Raw genomic sequence first — 15,541 nt, forward strand, 5'->3', positions numbered from 1 at the left:
AATACTTGCACATTCAGTTTACGTTTAACGCGTATCAACCTAATTAATTACTAACATATCGTCTGGAGCGACGTTAGGGCCAGTGTGCAAACTGTTTGTATATACCTCCCTCTTGTGGTGTCGCGTGGCGATACTTTTGACTGATGTGGCGAGACTTCCAACCGATAAACAAAACAGGATGATGCAAATAAAACCCGGACACGATGAATCCCTGCGCATAACGGTATAACTATTTCCACTATAATTACACGCGAAAACAAATGTCATTCTATATCTGTTTTACTGGCCAATGACACGCCGTTCGTTGAAGTACAGCGATATGGGTCGTGTCTTTCGGCTGTTACTTCACTGCAGAGCTTAAATGCCGTGACCCTAGATCGCGAATGTCCTGCTGTGCTCTCATTTATATAACTAAAATTTACATCCGCACCAGACGGCTTAAATGCGGCGACCTGGCTATTCTGCGTCACTTCCGGCGCTGTATCCCTTTGATATATAGAGCCATTGAATAAAACAAGCTGCAAACATGCGTAACCGAAAAAGCCAGGGGGAAAAGCGGCCCCACTCGGACTGGGAGCTGTTTTGCCTCTAAATGTTGACTTTCCAGTCCTGAATAAAAACTCCCTTTCTTTTAAATCATGAGAAGAGGTTCTCCAGGAACCACCTCTGGGTTTTGTTTTCAAATCTCATTATGTGACACTTTACCAGAACTATTCAATTCAAATGTGCCCAAATACACTGTATTCTCGGAGACTACTGAATGCTGTTTTACTCAATATAGTGACTCTTAATGGACGTATAAGCTTTGTAAAGATGTTGTGAATGATGTATGCTGTTAAATACAAATAAATTCTGAATCAAATTTAATGGATTATGCAAAAGCGTGAATCAGATCTCTTCATTCTGATTGGTTAAATCCATGGCCAGTGTCAAAAAATATGCTCACCAGTTTTAAGTTATGTAGTTACTGGCTGTGTGATATTAGCAGACCTTGTTAACAGAACTGACTCGCAAAACACAGTTTACAAGTACAATCTCTCTATATCTGTTCGGTGATTTAGGCTAGATGTGACAGTAGCAAAGGTTACATTAGTTTGCTTTACCTGAGTTTCAACCTGCAAGAGTAAGCAGTAATATTCAATAACAACTACTAACTAGAACCACCAATAAGATACATTTCTTTCATCATCAAAGTAATACATCATCAAAATAACCATTTAGTATCTCTCCCACTTTAGACAGAACATTTATTTTTCATTTTTTGCTTTCATGTTTTTAGTTTGGGACGGTCTGGTATTTCCTGCAATAGCTACCAGCAGTCAGAGCAAAACATTTACAACCCAGATGAGCAGTCATTGCTTGAGGAGTTTTTGAAAACACTGATGCACAGGGTGACCAATCCAAGAGCAACAAACTGAAATTGAGTCATACATGAAAGCATAAATTAGAACTTTATTTTATTATTACAATATTACAAAAAAAGAGTAGCACAACTCTCACACTCTTCAGATTCTTCCCAAGCATTCAATTGACAGCCACAGAGTGACAGATACGAGAAAGGCTTCTAGAAGCTTTCTCTAATTTCACAGCAATTGCAAAAAAAAAAAAAAAAAGATTTAAATAATGAGGAAAAAAAAATCTAGTTCAGAATTATAAATAGCACAAATTGCAAAACTGAAGCTTTGAAACATGGAATAAAAAGAATTTTGTTACAGCCCAGAACTACACACAGCTATAAAACAATGACGATAAAATATTCTTTATTTCTTCGTTTACATTATAAAGTAATTCTAAAGAATTGCTTTTCTAGTCAACAAAAGCTCGAGTTAATAAAAATAAACAAGGAAAAATGCTGTTCCTTTATAGTCTATTTTTCAAAATCAGAATTCATTATACCTTTATTAGAATCATGCTTGTTGTCAAAGGAAAGTCCAAGGACCGAATACTTAAGGCTTCATGAGGGCTGTTGAGGGGAGGCAAACCAACAGCGAGTCGAGACAATCTGACCCACCAGCACACACACCCCATCCACTATCACACACACATGCCCATACACACCTGCGCTCATCACATGCACACCAAATCTGTGAACCCATATCCATGTGCAGCCACATTCATACACAGTTATTACACTTCTTTAAAGTTACAGCAGTACAGTAGATAAGCCAGTGTACAATAAAATAAGCAATTCACCTGCTGTTTCACCTTTTTGACTTTTTTTTTCTTCTAAAAAGTCCTCCTTAATTTAACCACAAATGATCTTGCAAGTGATCAATTTGGTCAATTCAAGCACACTTCACAAAAGAATCAGTAGCAACTCCTACTTTACATTATTATAAAGGATGAATTAGAAAACGCAGGATCATAAACCCTTGATTTGGTACATAGTTTCTACATCATAATATTAGTAACAAGCCTACAGACACCACCTTCAGTAGTATGTTTAGTCCTGCAAACCCACGTACAGCTAAACCACATACGACCCACCTGAAACGGCACAACTCATCTATACAATTCAAGTAGTAGTTTCTCATATGTTAAGAAATAAAGGGAGTATAATGATCAGGTAAAACAAAAATGGCACAGCTTTAACATTGAAACATCTGCAGCTCTTCTCGTTTGGAAACCAATGACAAGAGCTTTCACCTAGAAACAGTCTGAAAGAACCAATGACTGGCATATTCCCGCATAGCTCAGACACTGGAAAAAAAGAAAGAAAGGACAAAGACTGTGTCATGCTGAAGAGGGAAGTGCTCTGAGTCTGTCAGCCATCTTGATGTTATAAGACGGGCTCAAAACAAAGATCTGTCAAATGAAAGCCGGTTGGTTGTCCAATGAACAGAAGGCCTGGTGCCCTCAGTTTAGAAGTGATGTATTTCACAAGACATATATATTATTTGTAATATATTTCAATAAAGTAAGCACTAACACAAGAGAGACGTTCAGAAATAACCCAGGAGCACTTGAGATCCGGGTAACTGGAGATATATAAGACAGAAGTGGGAAAAAAATCCCTTTAGTGCCTTAAAAAAGCACTTGTTAAAGAAAAAAAATTGATCACTTGCAAGATTAATAACACAAAACACTGCTCTTCATTAGACATGTTTGTATTCTTGTTTTTTTTGGTTTTTTTATTTGTTTCATCAACAATCATCCTTGAGATTTCGAGCTCATTTAGTTCCTCTCGTAATGTAATTTCATTAAGACTAACAGGAGGTGTCGAGGACGCACGTGTGTGGCTGACTTCACTGAGGAGAGATTGTGTCTGAGGCTTGTGGGCTGAAGCTTATCTGTACCCTGGGTGCTGGCCTTGCGTCTCAGAGGGGGGGACCACTACCCGGCCCATAGGGGGTGGCCTGTGCATTTTCCCCATCAGGATGAGATTCTGATCTCGGAAGCAGGGCGTCTGGAAGTCCCCTCCCATGCAATCTGCCGTTTGCATCAGATTAGTCTGCCCTATTAAGGCACCCCCTACTAATCGGTAATGGGCCGCTCCTCCGGCGGGGGCACAGTCCATCCCTGGGGTGGGGTTGGTATTGCCTGTGCCAGTGCCATGGAAGGGCACGGGGAGGTCCTGTGAGCCGGAGCTGTCGCTGTTGGGCGTGGGAAGAATACTACCCCACACCGGTGGCTGGTGGTAGTACTGCCCGTTGGTGTAGTGTGTCACCGCGCCTGGAGGCATTGCATTGTTGCTGTTGTTGGCAAGTGGCGGCGAGGGGCTGGAGGGTTTCATGGCATAAGGCTGCCCCATGCCCATTTCTGGGGGATAGGTAATGCCCTTGCAAGGGAGGCCAGGGTCACGATTCGGGGGTTTGCAGGGGTGTCCGCCCCCTTCCGAGATGTGATGGAGGTGAGCAAGCTGATGCTGAGTCCAGGACCTCATCTGCGGCTGTTGGGGATTTCGCTGTGGTTGATGGCTTTGATGCTGCAGGTGCTGTTGTTTAATCTCGCTGTGATACATGTGGTTCATTGTGGCCATGTTATGCGGAGGCATCGCACTCACTGGCGCAGAAGCAGTCACTTTATCGGGAGGTCCAATAGCACACGATGGGTGCATGAGGCCGGGTGCGAGTGCATTAGGGTTTCCCGCATGCACTGAGACTCGAGAACTGGCGTTGATGAGTAGATTTCGACTAATGGGACTCGGGTTGGCAATCTGCCCTTCACACATTGATGTGGCACTGGCGCCCTGAGCCCTAGACTGGCAGAACTGGCTTATCTGGTGCACTATGCTGTTCAAGTCCGCCTGACGGCCCTGGTGAAGCCCTCCGGCCATGGACAATGGAATGGTTGAGGTAGAAACAGTCACGTTAGGAGGGGCGTCTGCAACCGGCAACTTCCGAGGACCTACCTGCAGGCTCACAGGGGGGTTCTGTAGGTGCTGCTGAGGAAGCAGGATTGCTGAAGGTTGGTGGGCACTGGGGTGGCCTAAAGAAGGCCCATGGGACAGAGTCTGGGGCCTCGGAAGGCCCTGGGGTTGCTGTGGCATGGAGGAGGAAGGTCGGTGTCCGAGTCCTTGGTGCGGAGGCCCAGGCTGTTGTAAAGTTTGGAGATTCTGAGGGCGTGGAGGAAGCCCCTGCGGATTCTGGGACGCTCTGGGAGGCCCCTGTGATGGGTGGTGCAGGTTTAAAGTGCTGGCCGAGGTGGCTGCATAAGGGCCGCCGGCGGCATTCATTATCACCTCCGGGTGCAGACGTGCCCGTGTGCCGTCGAAGTCCTTGATGACACCCTTGATGAGGGGCACTTTAACGATGGCAAGGAGACCGGTCTTGGCAGTGGCCTGAGAGGAGGGGTAAGGACTATATCGGGGCCCAGCTGTATCGAGTCCGTTAACTGTGCGATGAACGTGGTTCCGCTGAGGGACTTTGACGCTGTTGGGGAAGATCTTGATGGTGAGTGGATTGTTGGCAACCTTTTTAGCATAAGCATCCAATTCCGCAGGGGTTGGATACTGAGCAGATCTCATCCTTTGTGGAGTGTCCCCTATATGGAGGAAAAAGGGACAAAAAAGAAGAAAAGACAACACATTATGCCTTGAATACAGTGGACAATGAGTTAGTATGACCTCCCAATTTTGTACAAAGAGCAGGGCAAACAAGAGAGTGGAAACAAAGTACAGGAACAGATAATGGAAAGTGCTTTAGAACATCTTAATTTTTTTCAGCATTTTTTCGGAATTTATAATTTTACAAACATTTTGTATTAAACTATATTTAAGTAATATTTAAACTTATTAGGGTTAACCATATATATTCCACTAAAACATTAAACATCAAAAACTTACTCAACATTGATAACAATGATACATGTTACGTGAGCACCAAATCACCATGATTTCTGAAGGATTGTGAGACACTGAAGTGATAACTGCTGAAAATTCAGTTTAGCTTTGTAAGAAGAATATCTTACACAGTATGTCTTAAAAGAAGCCAGTTACTTTAAATGATAAAAAGCAATACTGTGAAATATTTTTTACTGAATTTTTGATCAAACATATTTCAGTCAAATGTCTGAAGCGCACTTAACTGAATTCACAGTATTTATCATGACATTAAATTTAATATTGCAATCTTTATTATTTAGCTTTTTTATTATTTTTCTCACTACACATTTGTATTAATCGGCATCATTTCACTGTTTTGGTGACCTCACTATTATTCTAAAGCATTAAAAACATGTAATTTTAATAAGATTAAAAAGACATAAAAATGTTGTTTAACCCCTTCCTTTAAAGAACTTTTTCCAGTGCACAAATATACAAGTGACAAACTCACTTACAGTTTATAGTGTTACTGTAAATGTACATTGATATTTGATTTTCTCTACAGTACAGACCACATAGTCTTCACAGACAGAATTGCTCACCGTCTGATTTTTAAAGGCATTTCATACAAATCCCTCTGAGTGTTTGGTGTAAAATCACATGACAAACAAAGATGCAGGTGAGTGTTCACTTTCTCACTTCCCCTCTCTCTCTCTCACTACCAGATGTAACATGCTTCCTGTATGCCAGAGTGTGATCTGCTGTAGCAGAGACCATTCACACACACACACACACACACACACACGTGCGCACACAATATGAACACAGACTGCCAGACAACACCAATGACTGTTAAGTACCTCTGTTATATTTAACAACACCGCTATGATGTGTCTGTGCTGAATTCTCTTACAGTCTCAGAGTGCGAATATGAAAGTAAAACCTGTCCCCCAAAAATATAACACCCATGTATGTCTATGTCTAATGCGGTAAGCATCTTAGTGCCACATGTTCTGTGCTCTAAATAAGCTGTCTAATTGGTGAGCTCTTTTCATCAATTAATTTTTTACACACATATGATCTTCTTTTCAGTATCTCAGTAATGCTTTTAAAAGTGAACATTAATGAGCTGAATTATTTAACAGGTTTTGCATTCATAAGTCTGCCGGTCTCTGCACACAATATAAGCTCTAAGAACAATGCTGTTCTTCCTGAGAGTGACATCCTCACCTGCCAGGACACCTCTGATTCGATGGGTTGAGAATACAGGAGAGGAGGTGAGAGACAGACAGAAAAACAAAGGAAGAGAGGGATAGAGGAAAGAAATTGAGGATGATAAGTGCTCTCTGTGAAGCTGCTGTCTGGCTGCTGAAAGGGGGTCTTTGTATAAAACAAGCTTTCATCACTTGAGGGGAGAAGAGAAAAGAGAGATAGAGAGCGATAGAAAGAGACTTCTGATGTGCACCCACCTGCACTTCCCTTGCTCGAACTGATATAGAGTTTCACACACACACACACACACACACACACACACACAGATTATTAACATGCGTTTCTATGCGTTCCTGGCCCCCTCATCCCCAGTGAGAGGATAGACAGCCTGTGCTCTGTGACTGAGCTCTTTCATCCAGCCTGAGCGGATTCAGTCACTGCTCACAGCTTACACTGCCCTGACAAACAACCCAAACACCTAAGACTAGCCACCAAACACTCCATAACAAACAACATTTTAACATACTTGGCATTGAAGAACATAAAAAAGAACTAAAACATGGTAAAATTTATGATAAATACATTTATAATACTGCAATGGATTTCTATTTTAAATAAATGCTGTTCTTTTGGGCTTTCCACTCCGAAAAAACAAATCTACCAAACAATTAAGCAACACAACTGCTTTCAGCATTGATAATAAATGGTTCTTGAGCACAAAATTGGCATATTATGTAAGAATGATTTCTGAATAGTATGTTAAGACTAATTCAGCTTTTAATGAGAAATCTCATTAAAATATTATTCTGACCCCTAACCTTTTAATGTAGATAAATACTGACATATTGACTAAACATGTAATACATTACAAATGTCAGTTGGACAGCATAACTTGTACTTAGGTTTTAAAAAAATGCTAAAGTGTTAAATTTTGTTGTAATACTCATAATTGTTGATGACCAGATGGAGGGCTTGGGAAGTCTGATGCTGATATTTGGGAAAACTTATCTTCCATCATACATTAACATTGTTGTGGAAGATATTATTTTTTTGATAAACACATAATTTTTCTACTTTCTTTCAGTGCCACTAATATGTTTAAAAGTAATAAAAATGAACATTACAAAAGATCAGGGAGTAATATACACGTTTCCATAGCCAGAAATAATGAATAATTAGTAAACATGCGAGGGGAAAGAGATTGTCTTTGTGAATGACATGGCAAGAGATGTACATTTCAGCCGCCATGCCATTCACTCATCTGTCTTTCTCTGTTTTTCCACACACGTTCCCTCTCCCTCTATGTGGGCTGTTGACTAAACAAAATGGCCCCTGACATTTCTTAGCTAAATAGCTTTCCTGCCAATCTCAGGCCGTGTCAGCTGCCTTTACCAGCTGCCCACATTTGCTCACCTCCTAAAGAGAGAGAAGAGAGAGGAAGAGGAGGAGGAAGAGCCACGCTGGGCTCAATAAATGAACCACCACAGGACTAGATCAAGGAGCGAGGAATAGGAGAGTCATTATGCTAATAATTCACAAGGGAACGCTCTTTCTCTCACTCTATTCCCACCGCATCTCTCTCTCTCGGTCTATGCCGTTCTCCCCTGTTGAGTGACACCTCGGGGGAGGCCGGCCGGTAATAATGAGGAGTCAATCTTGTTAGAATGAGTCAACAACATACAGGTCGGCAATCATGCAATCCATTCTGAGGACAGGAGAGCAGGGCAGAGGAAAGTGATCAGGTGACATTTAAACATGCACTGGGATGTAAATGTCTCAGGGGACTTTAGCATCTCTAGTGCTCAGCGCCAGATCTGACTCACTCCAGTTTGGGATTTGTAATTAAAGGGAAAGTCCACCCAGAAATGAATGTTCTCTCATCACTGATCTGTTCCAAACCTGTGCGAATCTCTAATGTGGGACACAACAGGAGATATAAGGAGACGTGCCCTAGCTGCTCTTTTCCCTACAAGTGAATGTTGACTATGGCTGTGTAAGGTCCCCGTTTACAGTAAGTGCAAAAGCTTTACTTAAATCTAAACAAAATTTATTTTTGTAAAGTCAGACTAACAGATTTGAGATCATGCAGAATGTACCTTAATTTTTTCCAACACTGATAATATTAAGATTTTTATTTTAGGCACCAAATCAACATATTATAATGATTTACTGTATTTACAGTAATTGCTGTAGAACATTTTGTTTCACAAAATTCTACTTTGCAGCCTCTGAGCACAAGAAATGAAAACGTTGTAGTGTAAACAGCAGTTCATACATTCTGCTTAATATCTGGTTTTGTGTGCAGAAAATATTACTGAATGTTGATTTCTGTTTGAACTATCCCTTTAAAAGTGCTCTTTTCACTAACCTTTCCCCTCTCTCTCTCTCATCAGCAGTGATTTGAGGATCACAGTAATCAGGCAAACCCCAGGAGCCCCATTACAGACACACAGGGTTGTTACACAGCTATTGTCAGCCTTTTCTGTCTAAGTACACCATACACATCTCCTAACTGCCTTTTTCCCCTCCGCAAAGACATCACACACACACACACACACACTTTTAAACTCTCTTTAATCCGAGAGACTGCTGATCTGAGTGGGTGTTCTTATATTGTCTTATATAGGGTTATTCCTCATGGAGAAGCAAAGCCTCCTCCTTCTATTCATCTCTTTCTTCTTATCTAAAGCCATCTTTTCCTCCCCGCTCATCTCACCTTCTTTTCAGCTTCCTTTGAAAGAGTTCAGAGAGAGAGAATGCAACCATGATCTATTTAGACAAAAGACTGTCTTTTTTTAGCCCCAATCTATGGTTTGCGTTCCAAGGTATATTCTGGCTCTTCCTGTGTCTCCTGAGTTCCCTGAGAGAATCTACGTGCCAGATGTGCTCCAGTAACATCTGGACCACAGCAGGGAGCACATGAATTTAAAGGGGCAGTTAATGACATGCCATGGGACGTTTATACCACCATATGCATCATTACATTACATGATTTAAACAACTGAGGCTTCTCTTAATCTTTTTTTTAAATTGGGGGACTGAAAGTAGGGGGAATTTGGACTATGCAGATAATGGGTGGTATTAATTATTTCCTAAATTACCAAATTTAAAAAAAACAGTTGCAAAGCGAGCCTGAGACACCACTAAAACTGGTTATGACTGGCAGGTATTTAAACGAAGTGCAATTTTACAAGCCATATCGCAATTTTTTAATTTTATTTTGATTAAGCATTCAGCTCGACCTTATTTTATCACTTCCACATTATTTTTAATTATACAATATATTAAATTGACAAAAACCATATTATTGAAAAGGTCATACTGAAACAGTCTTTGAGCGTGACAGTTGCTTCATAGTGTATTGAAAAACAGCAATTAAATGTTGCAGATTTATTCTTAAGTATTTTAGGGTTCATTTAAAAGCTCTGCATTGCACACACACAAAAAAAATTGAGAGATAAAAAAAATAAATAAATGTTTTTTGACAACCACGGGTGTTATAGTTTCTTTCGAATCGGTAATGGCGGAACCTGTGACAGTTGCTTTTTGGGAAAGGCACCCTGGGTCCGTCAAAGTGAAGGGGGAATTGAGCAAATCTTCACCATTTAAAGGCTACTGTTAAAACTTGACTTTCATTTGTTTTTGTCCAGTTCATTGGGATTTCTATGAGGCGTTTAATCTCTCAGAGCACTTAAACTATAAGTCATCATTAACGCCTCGGCAAAGGATGTGGCAAACTAATGAATCCTTTACATCTCTCTCTTCACAGACAACACTCTGGGCCTGTAGTTACAGATCTCACTTCACTGTGTGGGCAATAAATGAAATGAATTTCTATTATCGCTCTGAAAGCGGCATCAGTATCAGAGGTATGCCTCCATTTCCTCTCTCCTACCTGTTCATCCCCTGTAGTTCCTGTAGTTAGTAATATGACTCCATCTCTTTCTGTATTCCCACTAGTTAGAAATACGACTCCGGTCTTTCTGTGATTTCTGCTCTCTCCTGCAGTTAAAGATATGTCTCCAGCCTCTCAGTAATTGCTGCCTGATGAGGGTCTTCCTGAGGCGATGTGAGACTCATCAGTCTCCGGGCCATCGGCACTCCCCCGGCCGCGCGTCTCCATAGCATAATTTGTCATCCTGATGGAGAGCTAATCTGACAGGATGTCTGCCCACAGACAGAGAAGGCGAGATATTCTGTCTGTACGTATCCTTTATTTCCTGCACTGACTCAGTTTCTCTGTTTGTCTGATTCTCATTTTCTCGCTGCCTCTGAATGCCACTTATCTGCCTCAATCTATCTCTCTGTGAGCGGTGTGGTTCAGCAGGTGTCTGCCCTTGTAAACCGCCCTAATAAAAATCCTGGGATTTGACAATCTGTCTCTGGAAATATGCTTTTGCTCACCAACGAAAGCTCTCTCTTTTTCCCCCTCATTCCATTTCCTTTCTCTCTCGGTTCTGTTTAGTCTCTCGTCAGACGTTTATCTCTTTTTATATATCTGTTTTCATCTTGTCATTTCTTAAATGCATTTAAATGTCATCTTTGACAACATCTGCATGAATTTGTGGCATAAAAAAAATGTGCAGCATGAAAGAACATTCGCATTTTGTTCATTTGAGACTGCTGGGAAGAAGGTAAACAGGAGAATGAAAGGAATATTCACTCAAAATTGAAAGTTCTGTCATCAGTTATTCACCCTCATGTCATTGTAAACCTGTGTGACTTTCTTTCTTCTGCCGAACACAAAAGGATGCACTTTTCCGTGCCAAAACAAAAAGATGACAAAAAGCACCATAAAAGTAGTAATTATGAGAGATATGCTCTTGTAGTTTACATGCAGAAACATAGTTTTGTTTATTTTGGAGGTGTCCTCAATCATGTTTTTCATCTTTTATTAAGGAAGTCATGCCCTGTCATGCCCAGTTTAGAGTTGCTTTATAAAGGTCTTGTTTTTCTCACTTCTGACTAACAAATGCAGTGTATTTATTGCTAATGTATCAGCCAAATATATAAAACAGCTCAAATTAGTATAACCACTGATTTTAATTTTAAACGCAGAAGTTCATACCTTTTTTTTTATTGTAATTTTTTAATTTATAAACATTTTTAATCTTACCTTTCTATTGTTGTTTTTATATTTCTGTTTATTTTAACGAACTCCCCTTTGTATCTGCAAATCTTTATAAAAAGTGATGCATTGTTTTTTTTCTAAAGTTGATTGCGCAAGGAGGAAACCAGCAAGTCATTATTCACTGAAAATCTTTACATTTAAATTTCTGGACTTCTCACATAATGTGAAAAATGTGATAACAATAACAAAAAAAAAAAAGTATGATTTCGCGCAGCATCCATCAAACAAACAAAGGGAATAATTTAGAAAAACAGGAGTGTTAGTAAATGACCACCAAATGTTTGAACTGTGTGTTTTGTGTGCACTCACATTTCTGAAGTCCAGTGTTCATCTGCGAGTGGGGGTGGAGCTGAAGGGAGAGATCACCTGGCCCTGGCAGACAGGCCAGCATCTCATATACACACACTCACACACACACACCCACACACCCCCACACACACACACACACACACACACACACACACACACCCACACTCACACACACAGTCACTCCTAGAGCAACATGGGCCACACACTCCTCCTCACACTGTAGAGAAAAAAAGAAGAGAGAAATTAGATCAAGACGGTCCCAACCTACATCAACATTTTGTCATTAACTTGTCTTTATAACTGCAGTGCCCATAGTGGTTATCATAATTAGTCTTAACTAAAAACAAAGCCATTTAAGTTTTTGATAATCAATGGGGGGGAAAAAATTTATTAAAAAAAGAAAAGTTAAGTGAAAAAGTTTTATTTAAACAAGCATAAATTAAAAAGACTGCCTTGGCAGATGACTGAAATAAAACAAGTTCAAGCTGAAGTACCAAAATTACTTAAAAAAAAAAAAAAAAAAGAAGAAAAAAACACAATAAAACCAAAAGCTTCAAAATGTTAATAAATGTTATAATAGCACATGAATAATACTGCTGGTTGCATTATGCCTGGCTGTTTGTATAAAAGCTTTTCAGATTTAGATGATTTAGTACCACAAAATCTAAATACAGACAGACAGTAATAATACATTAACACAAAGGTTAATTATAATGCTAAACACTAATCAATCAATGTAAAAACAAAGGAATACATTAACAAAACATCTCTGAAATGCAAACTTTTACAAAGTCTGTTAACTGAAGCATGCCTACAGTCTTCATTATTAAAAAAAATGTTAAACATTTGTCAGTAATTTGATTTCCAACAAAATTATATTCAAAACAAACTAATTAAAAATGTCTCTTTTGCCCTCAGAAAGACATGATTTAAAAGGCATGGCGTGCATTGAAAACTTACTGTTAGGAAAGGTGCAAAGCTAAATGACTCACAATCATGTTTTGGATAATTTTCCAACATAACAAGAGCAATGAGACAATTACCATCTGTCAGTTTGACACACACATTTTCACTGCATTCATTAAAACTCAGCAAGTCTTCTAATCAAGTGTGTCATGAGGAATGCATCCAAACATCAATTTAAATGTGCGATGGAGTGCAATTTCACACATATTTATGTGAAAAATGAACCGCGCGGCAAACAGAGTTTCCGTTGCAATTACAAAAAGAACCAGCGATAAACCCAGCTATGACAGCTTCAAAGCTTTGGATTCACGTCAATTAATCAACCATCCCATCAATCAGGTGAAGCTTAGGAAATCAAAAAAATGTCTTTAATCATCCTCTTTGTCAATTCAGAGCAGCAAAAACCCCACACATACCTTTCCATTCCAAACCGCTCTCACTAATCATACAGCAGCAGGCAAAAGCACTTCATATCAAATCTGAGGTTCAATTTAACATCAAACATACCAGCCAGAGTGCTCTGACCGTGCCCCAGGCGCTTCATCTCTCTCTCTCTCTCTCTCTCTCTCTCTCCTCACCTCCGTATCTTTGCCCCGTCCTCTTGCATGAATGGTGTGATCTAGAGTGACCTTTGCTAAATTCCAAACTTTCACATTTTAATTTTTTACTTCAGCGAGGCGAGAATCAGACCACTGAGAACATTTCCGACACCTCAACCATCAGTCATTAAACACAATGAGTTAGTGTGACTGTGTGGGCACAGATCCACATGCACAGAATGGGAGGAATTGTCCTGACCAGCTGTCACTGCGACAGGATGTTCTGTTGATTGCTTGTTTTTTTTTTTAATTTATGTGGTATCTACAGGATAGCGCCGTCCATCTGTGAAATGTGACTGATTCAAATTGCTCTTTATATAGCATTCTAAAGTGCCTGTCTATGTTTTTAGTGGCCTTGGTTTCAGAAATGTTTTTCCCATAGGGATTTTTTAAAAACACATTTTTGTTAAAGATTTACATGACATGATCCAAAACAACAGCCCCCAAAAAGTATTTTTTACCACTATCCTTCAAACCACTAGGATTTACCCATTTGTCAGCAAGAAGTTTAATCATTTAAAAAAACCTGAATGATAACTTTATTTTGTGTATTTTAAGCACAATTAACTTAATTTTTTACGTTCCGCTGACTGAAACATTATTTCAACCACATGTTGATGTTTTATTTTTACAAAGTAGACGATTGCATTTGATATGCTTTATGTATATAAAATCAATACTGTACATTTAATTGGATGGGGAAATGAAAATGGGTGCATGTTGATTATGCATATTGAAATAATATTGGTCACACATTATTTTAAGGTCTAATTAACAAACTAACTACAAATTGTGCCTCAACATTTTGTTGCTTATCAAAGTTTAGTAAAGTCATTGTTAGGGATGTAGGATATAGTCATGCAGAATATGTGCATGATAAGTACTAATAAACAGTCAGTATGTTAATAACAGGCATGAAAACTGGTCCTTATACTAAGTGTTACCATAATATATTTTTCCTTTATTGCAAAACAAGCATATAAGTATGGAGACTCTATGCACTCTTTGGCCTGGTTTCATAGACAGGGCTTAGACGAAGTCAGAATTTAATTTTATAAACATGCTTAGGAAGAAAAACATTACTGGGGTGGATATTGAGACAAAACAAAGGCATTGATATATATATTTTTAAATTAGTCAGTGCAAGTTTATATTAACTGAAACAGCTAAGACTTGCATTAGTCATATTGCACCAGATTCGGACACAGTTTCAGTTTCATTGGCTCGGGTTGTTTTACTCCATGAAAGAGAGGGCACAAAGAGCAACAACAATAGATATTGCCTGGTAATTTGTGGTGAGAAACCCCGCATACAGCCATGTACTACATCCTCTCACTACACACTGACATTAGACAAAACCAAACATGTATAAGCAAACAAACTGTTCAGACACTAAGCAATTATGCACCAAACAACTCTGACAGGGCAGCACAAGGCCAGCCAGCCAAAGCTGGGAGAGAGAGTGAGAAATGAAGAGTTTGTATGTAGTGAAAGGTCATGAAGGCAGCTCATTAAAATCCTGCCAGTGCACTAACAACGCAGCAGGGTTTGATACAAACATACTCGCTCTCTATCAAATGTACCTGAGGAAGAGTTATAATCTGAAAGCTGCTTCGTGTGCTGTCTGCACAGGCTGCTGTCTTCTGAGTGAGCTTTATGAGGGAATGATTAGCTACTCAATTTATGTTCCGCACGTGAGACTCAACCTAAAATTGATGTCAATGGTCTGCCGTTACACTCTCAGAAATAAAGGTACAAAAGCTGTTACTGGGGTTTGTTTGCACCCGAAGGGTCCATTTTGGTACCTTAAAGGCTTATATTGGTACCTAAAGTTTACATATTACAACCTAATAGGTACAAAAGTGTATCTTTTGAAAAGGTACCGCCCAAGCGACAGCTTTTGTACCTTTATTTCTAAGCTAAAGGTGCACTGAATTAGTACAACGATACATATTACACAGAAATGTTGGGTAAGACAATCAACTCTATATATACCAAAATCTTTTTATCAACAAGTTTCAATAGTGAATGAAACACAAGTTCACTTATGATCGATATTTC

At 39.5% G+C, this 15,541-nt stretch overlaps 1 protein-coding gene across 3 annotated transcripts in view; it reads right to left on the reverse strand.

Annotated features, from left to right (window-relative positions):
• Nucleotides 1-1,432: 1,432 nt before the first annotated feature.
• The window catches only part of fam222ba (family with sequence similarity 222 member Ba), a 51,112-nt gene continuing 37,003 nt past the window's right edge, over nt 1,433-15,541 (reverse strand). For all 3 annotated transcript variants that reach the window (XM_043238745.1, XM_043238744.1, XM_043238743.1), the window contains exons 2-3: nt 11,916-12,132; nt 1,433-4,983 (exon numbers count right to left, since the gene is read on the reverse strand). In XM_043238745.1, the coding sequence (XP_043094680.1) occupies nt 3,287-4,983; nt 11,916-11,997 (1,779 nt within the window). In that variant the 5' untranslated portion in view covers nt 11,998-12,132 and the 3' untranslated portion in view covers nt 1,433-3,286. The remainder of the gene's footprint in view (nt 4,984-11,915; nt 12,133-15,541) is intronic.

The sequence above is a fragment of the Puntigrus tetrazona genome, chromosome 5 (assembly GCF_018831695.1).
Source record: "Puntigrus tetrazona isolate hp1 chromosome 5, ASM1883169v1, whole genome shotgun sequence".
NCBI lineage: Eukaryota > Metazoa > Chordata > Actinopteri > Cypriniformes > Cyprinidae > Puntigrus > Puntigrus tetrazona.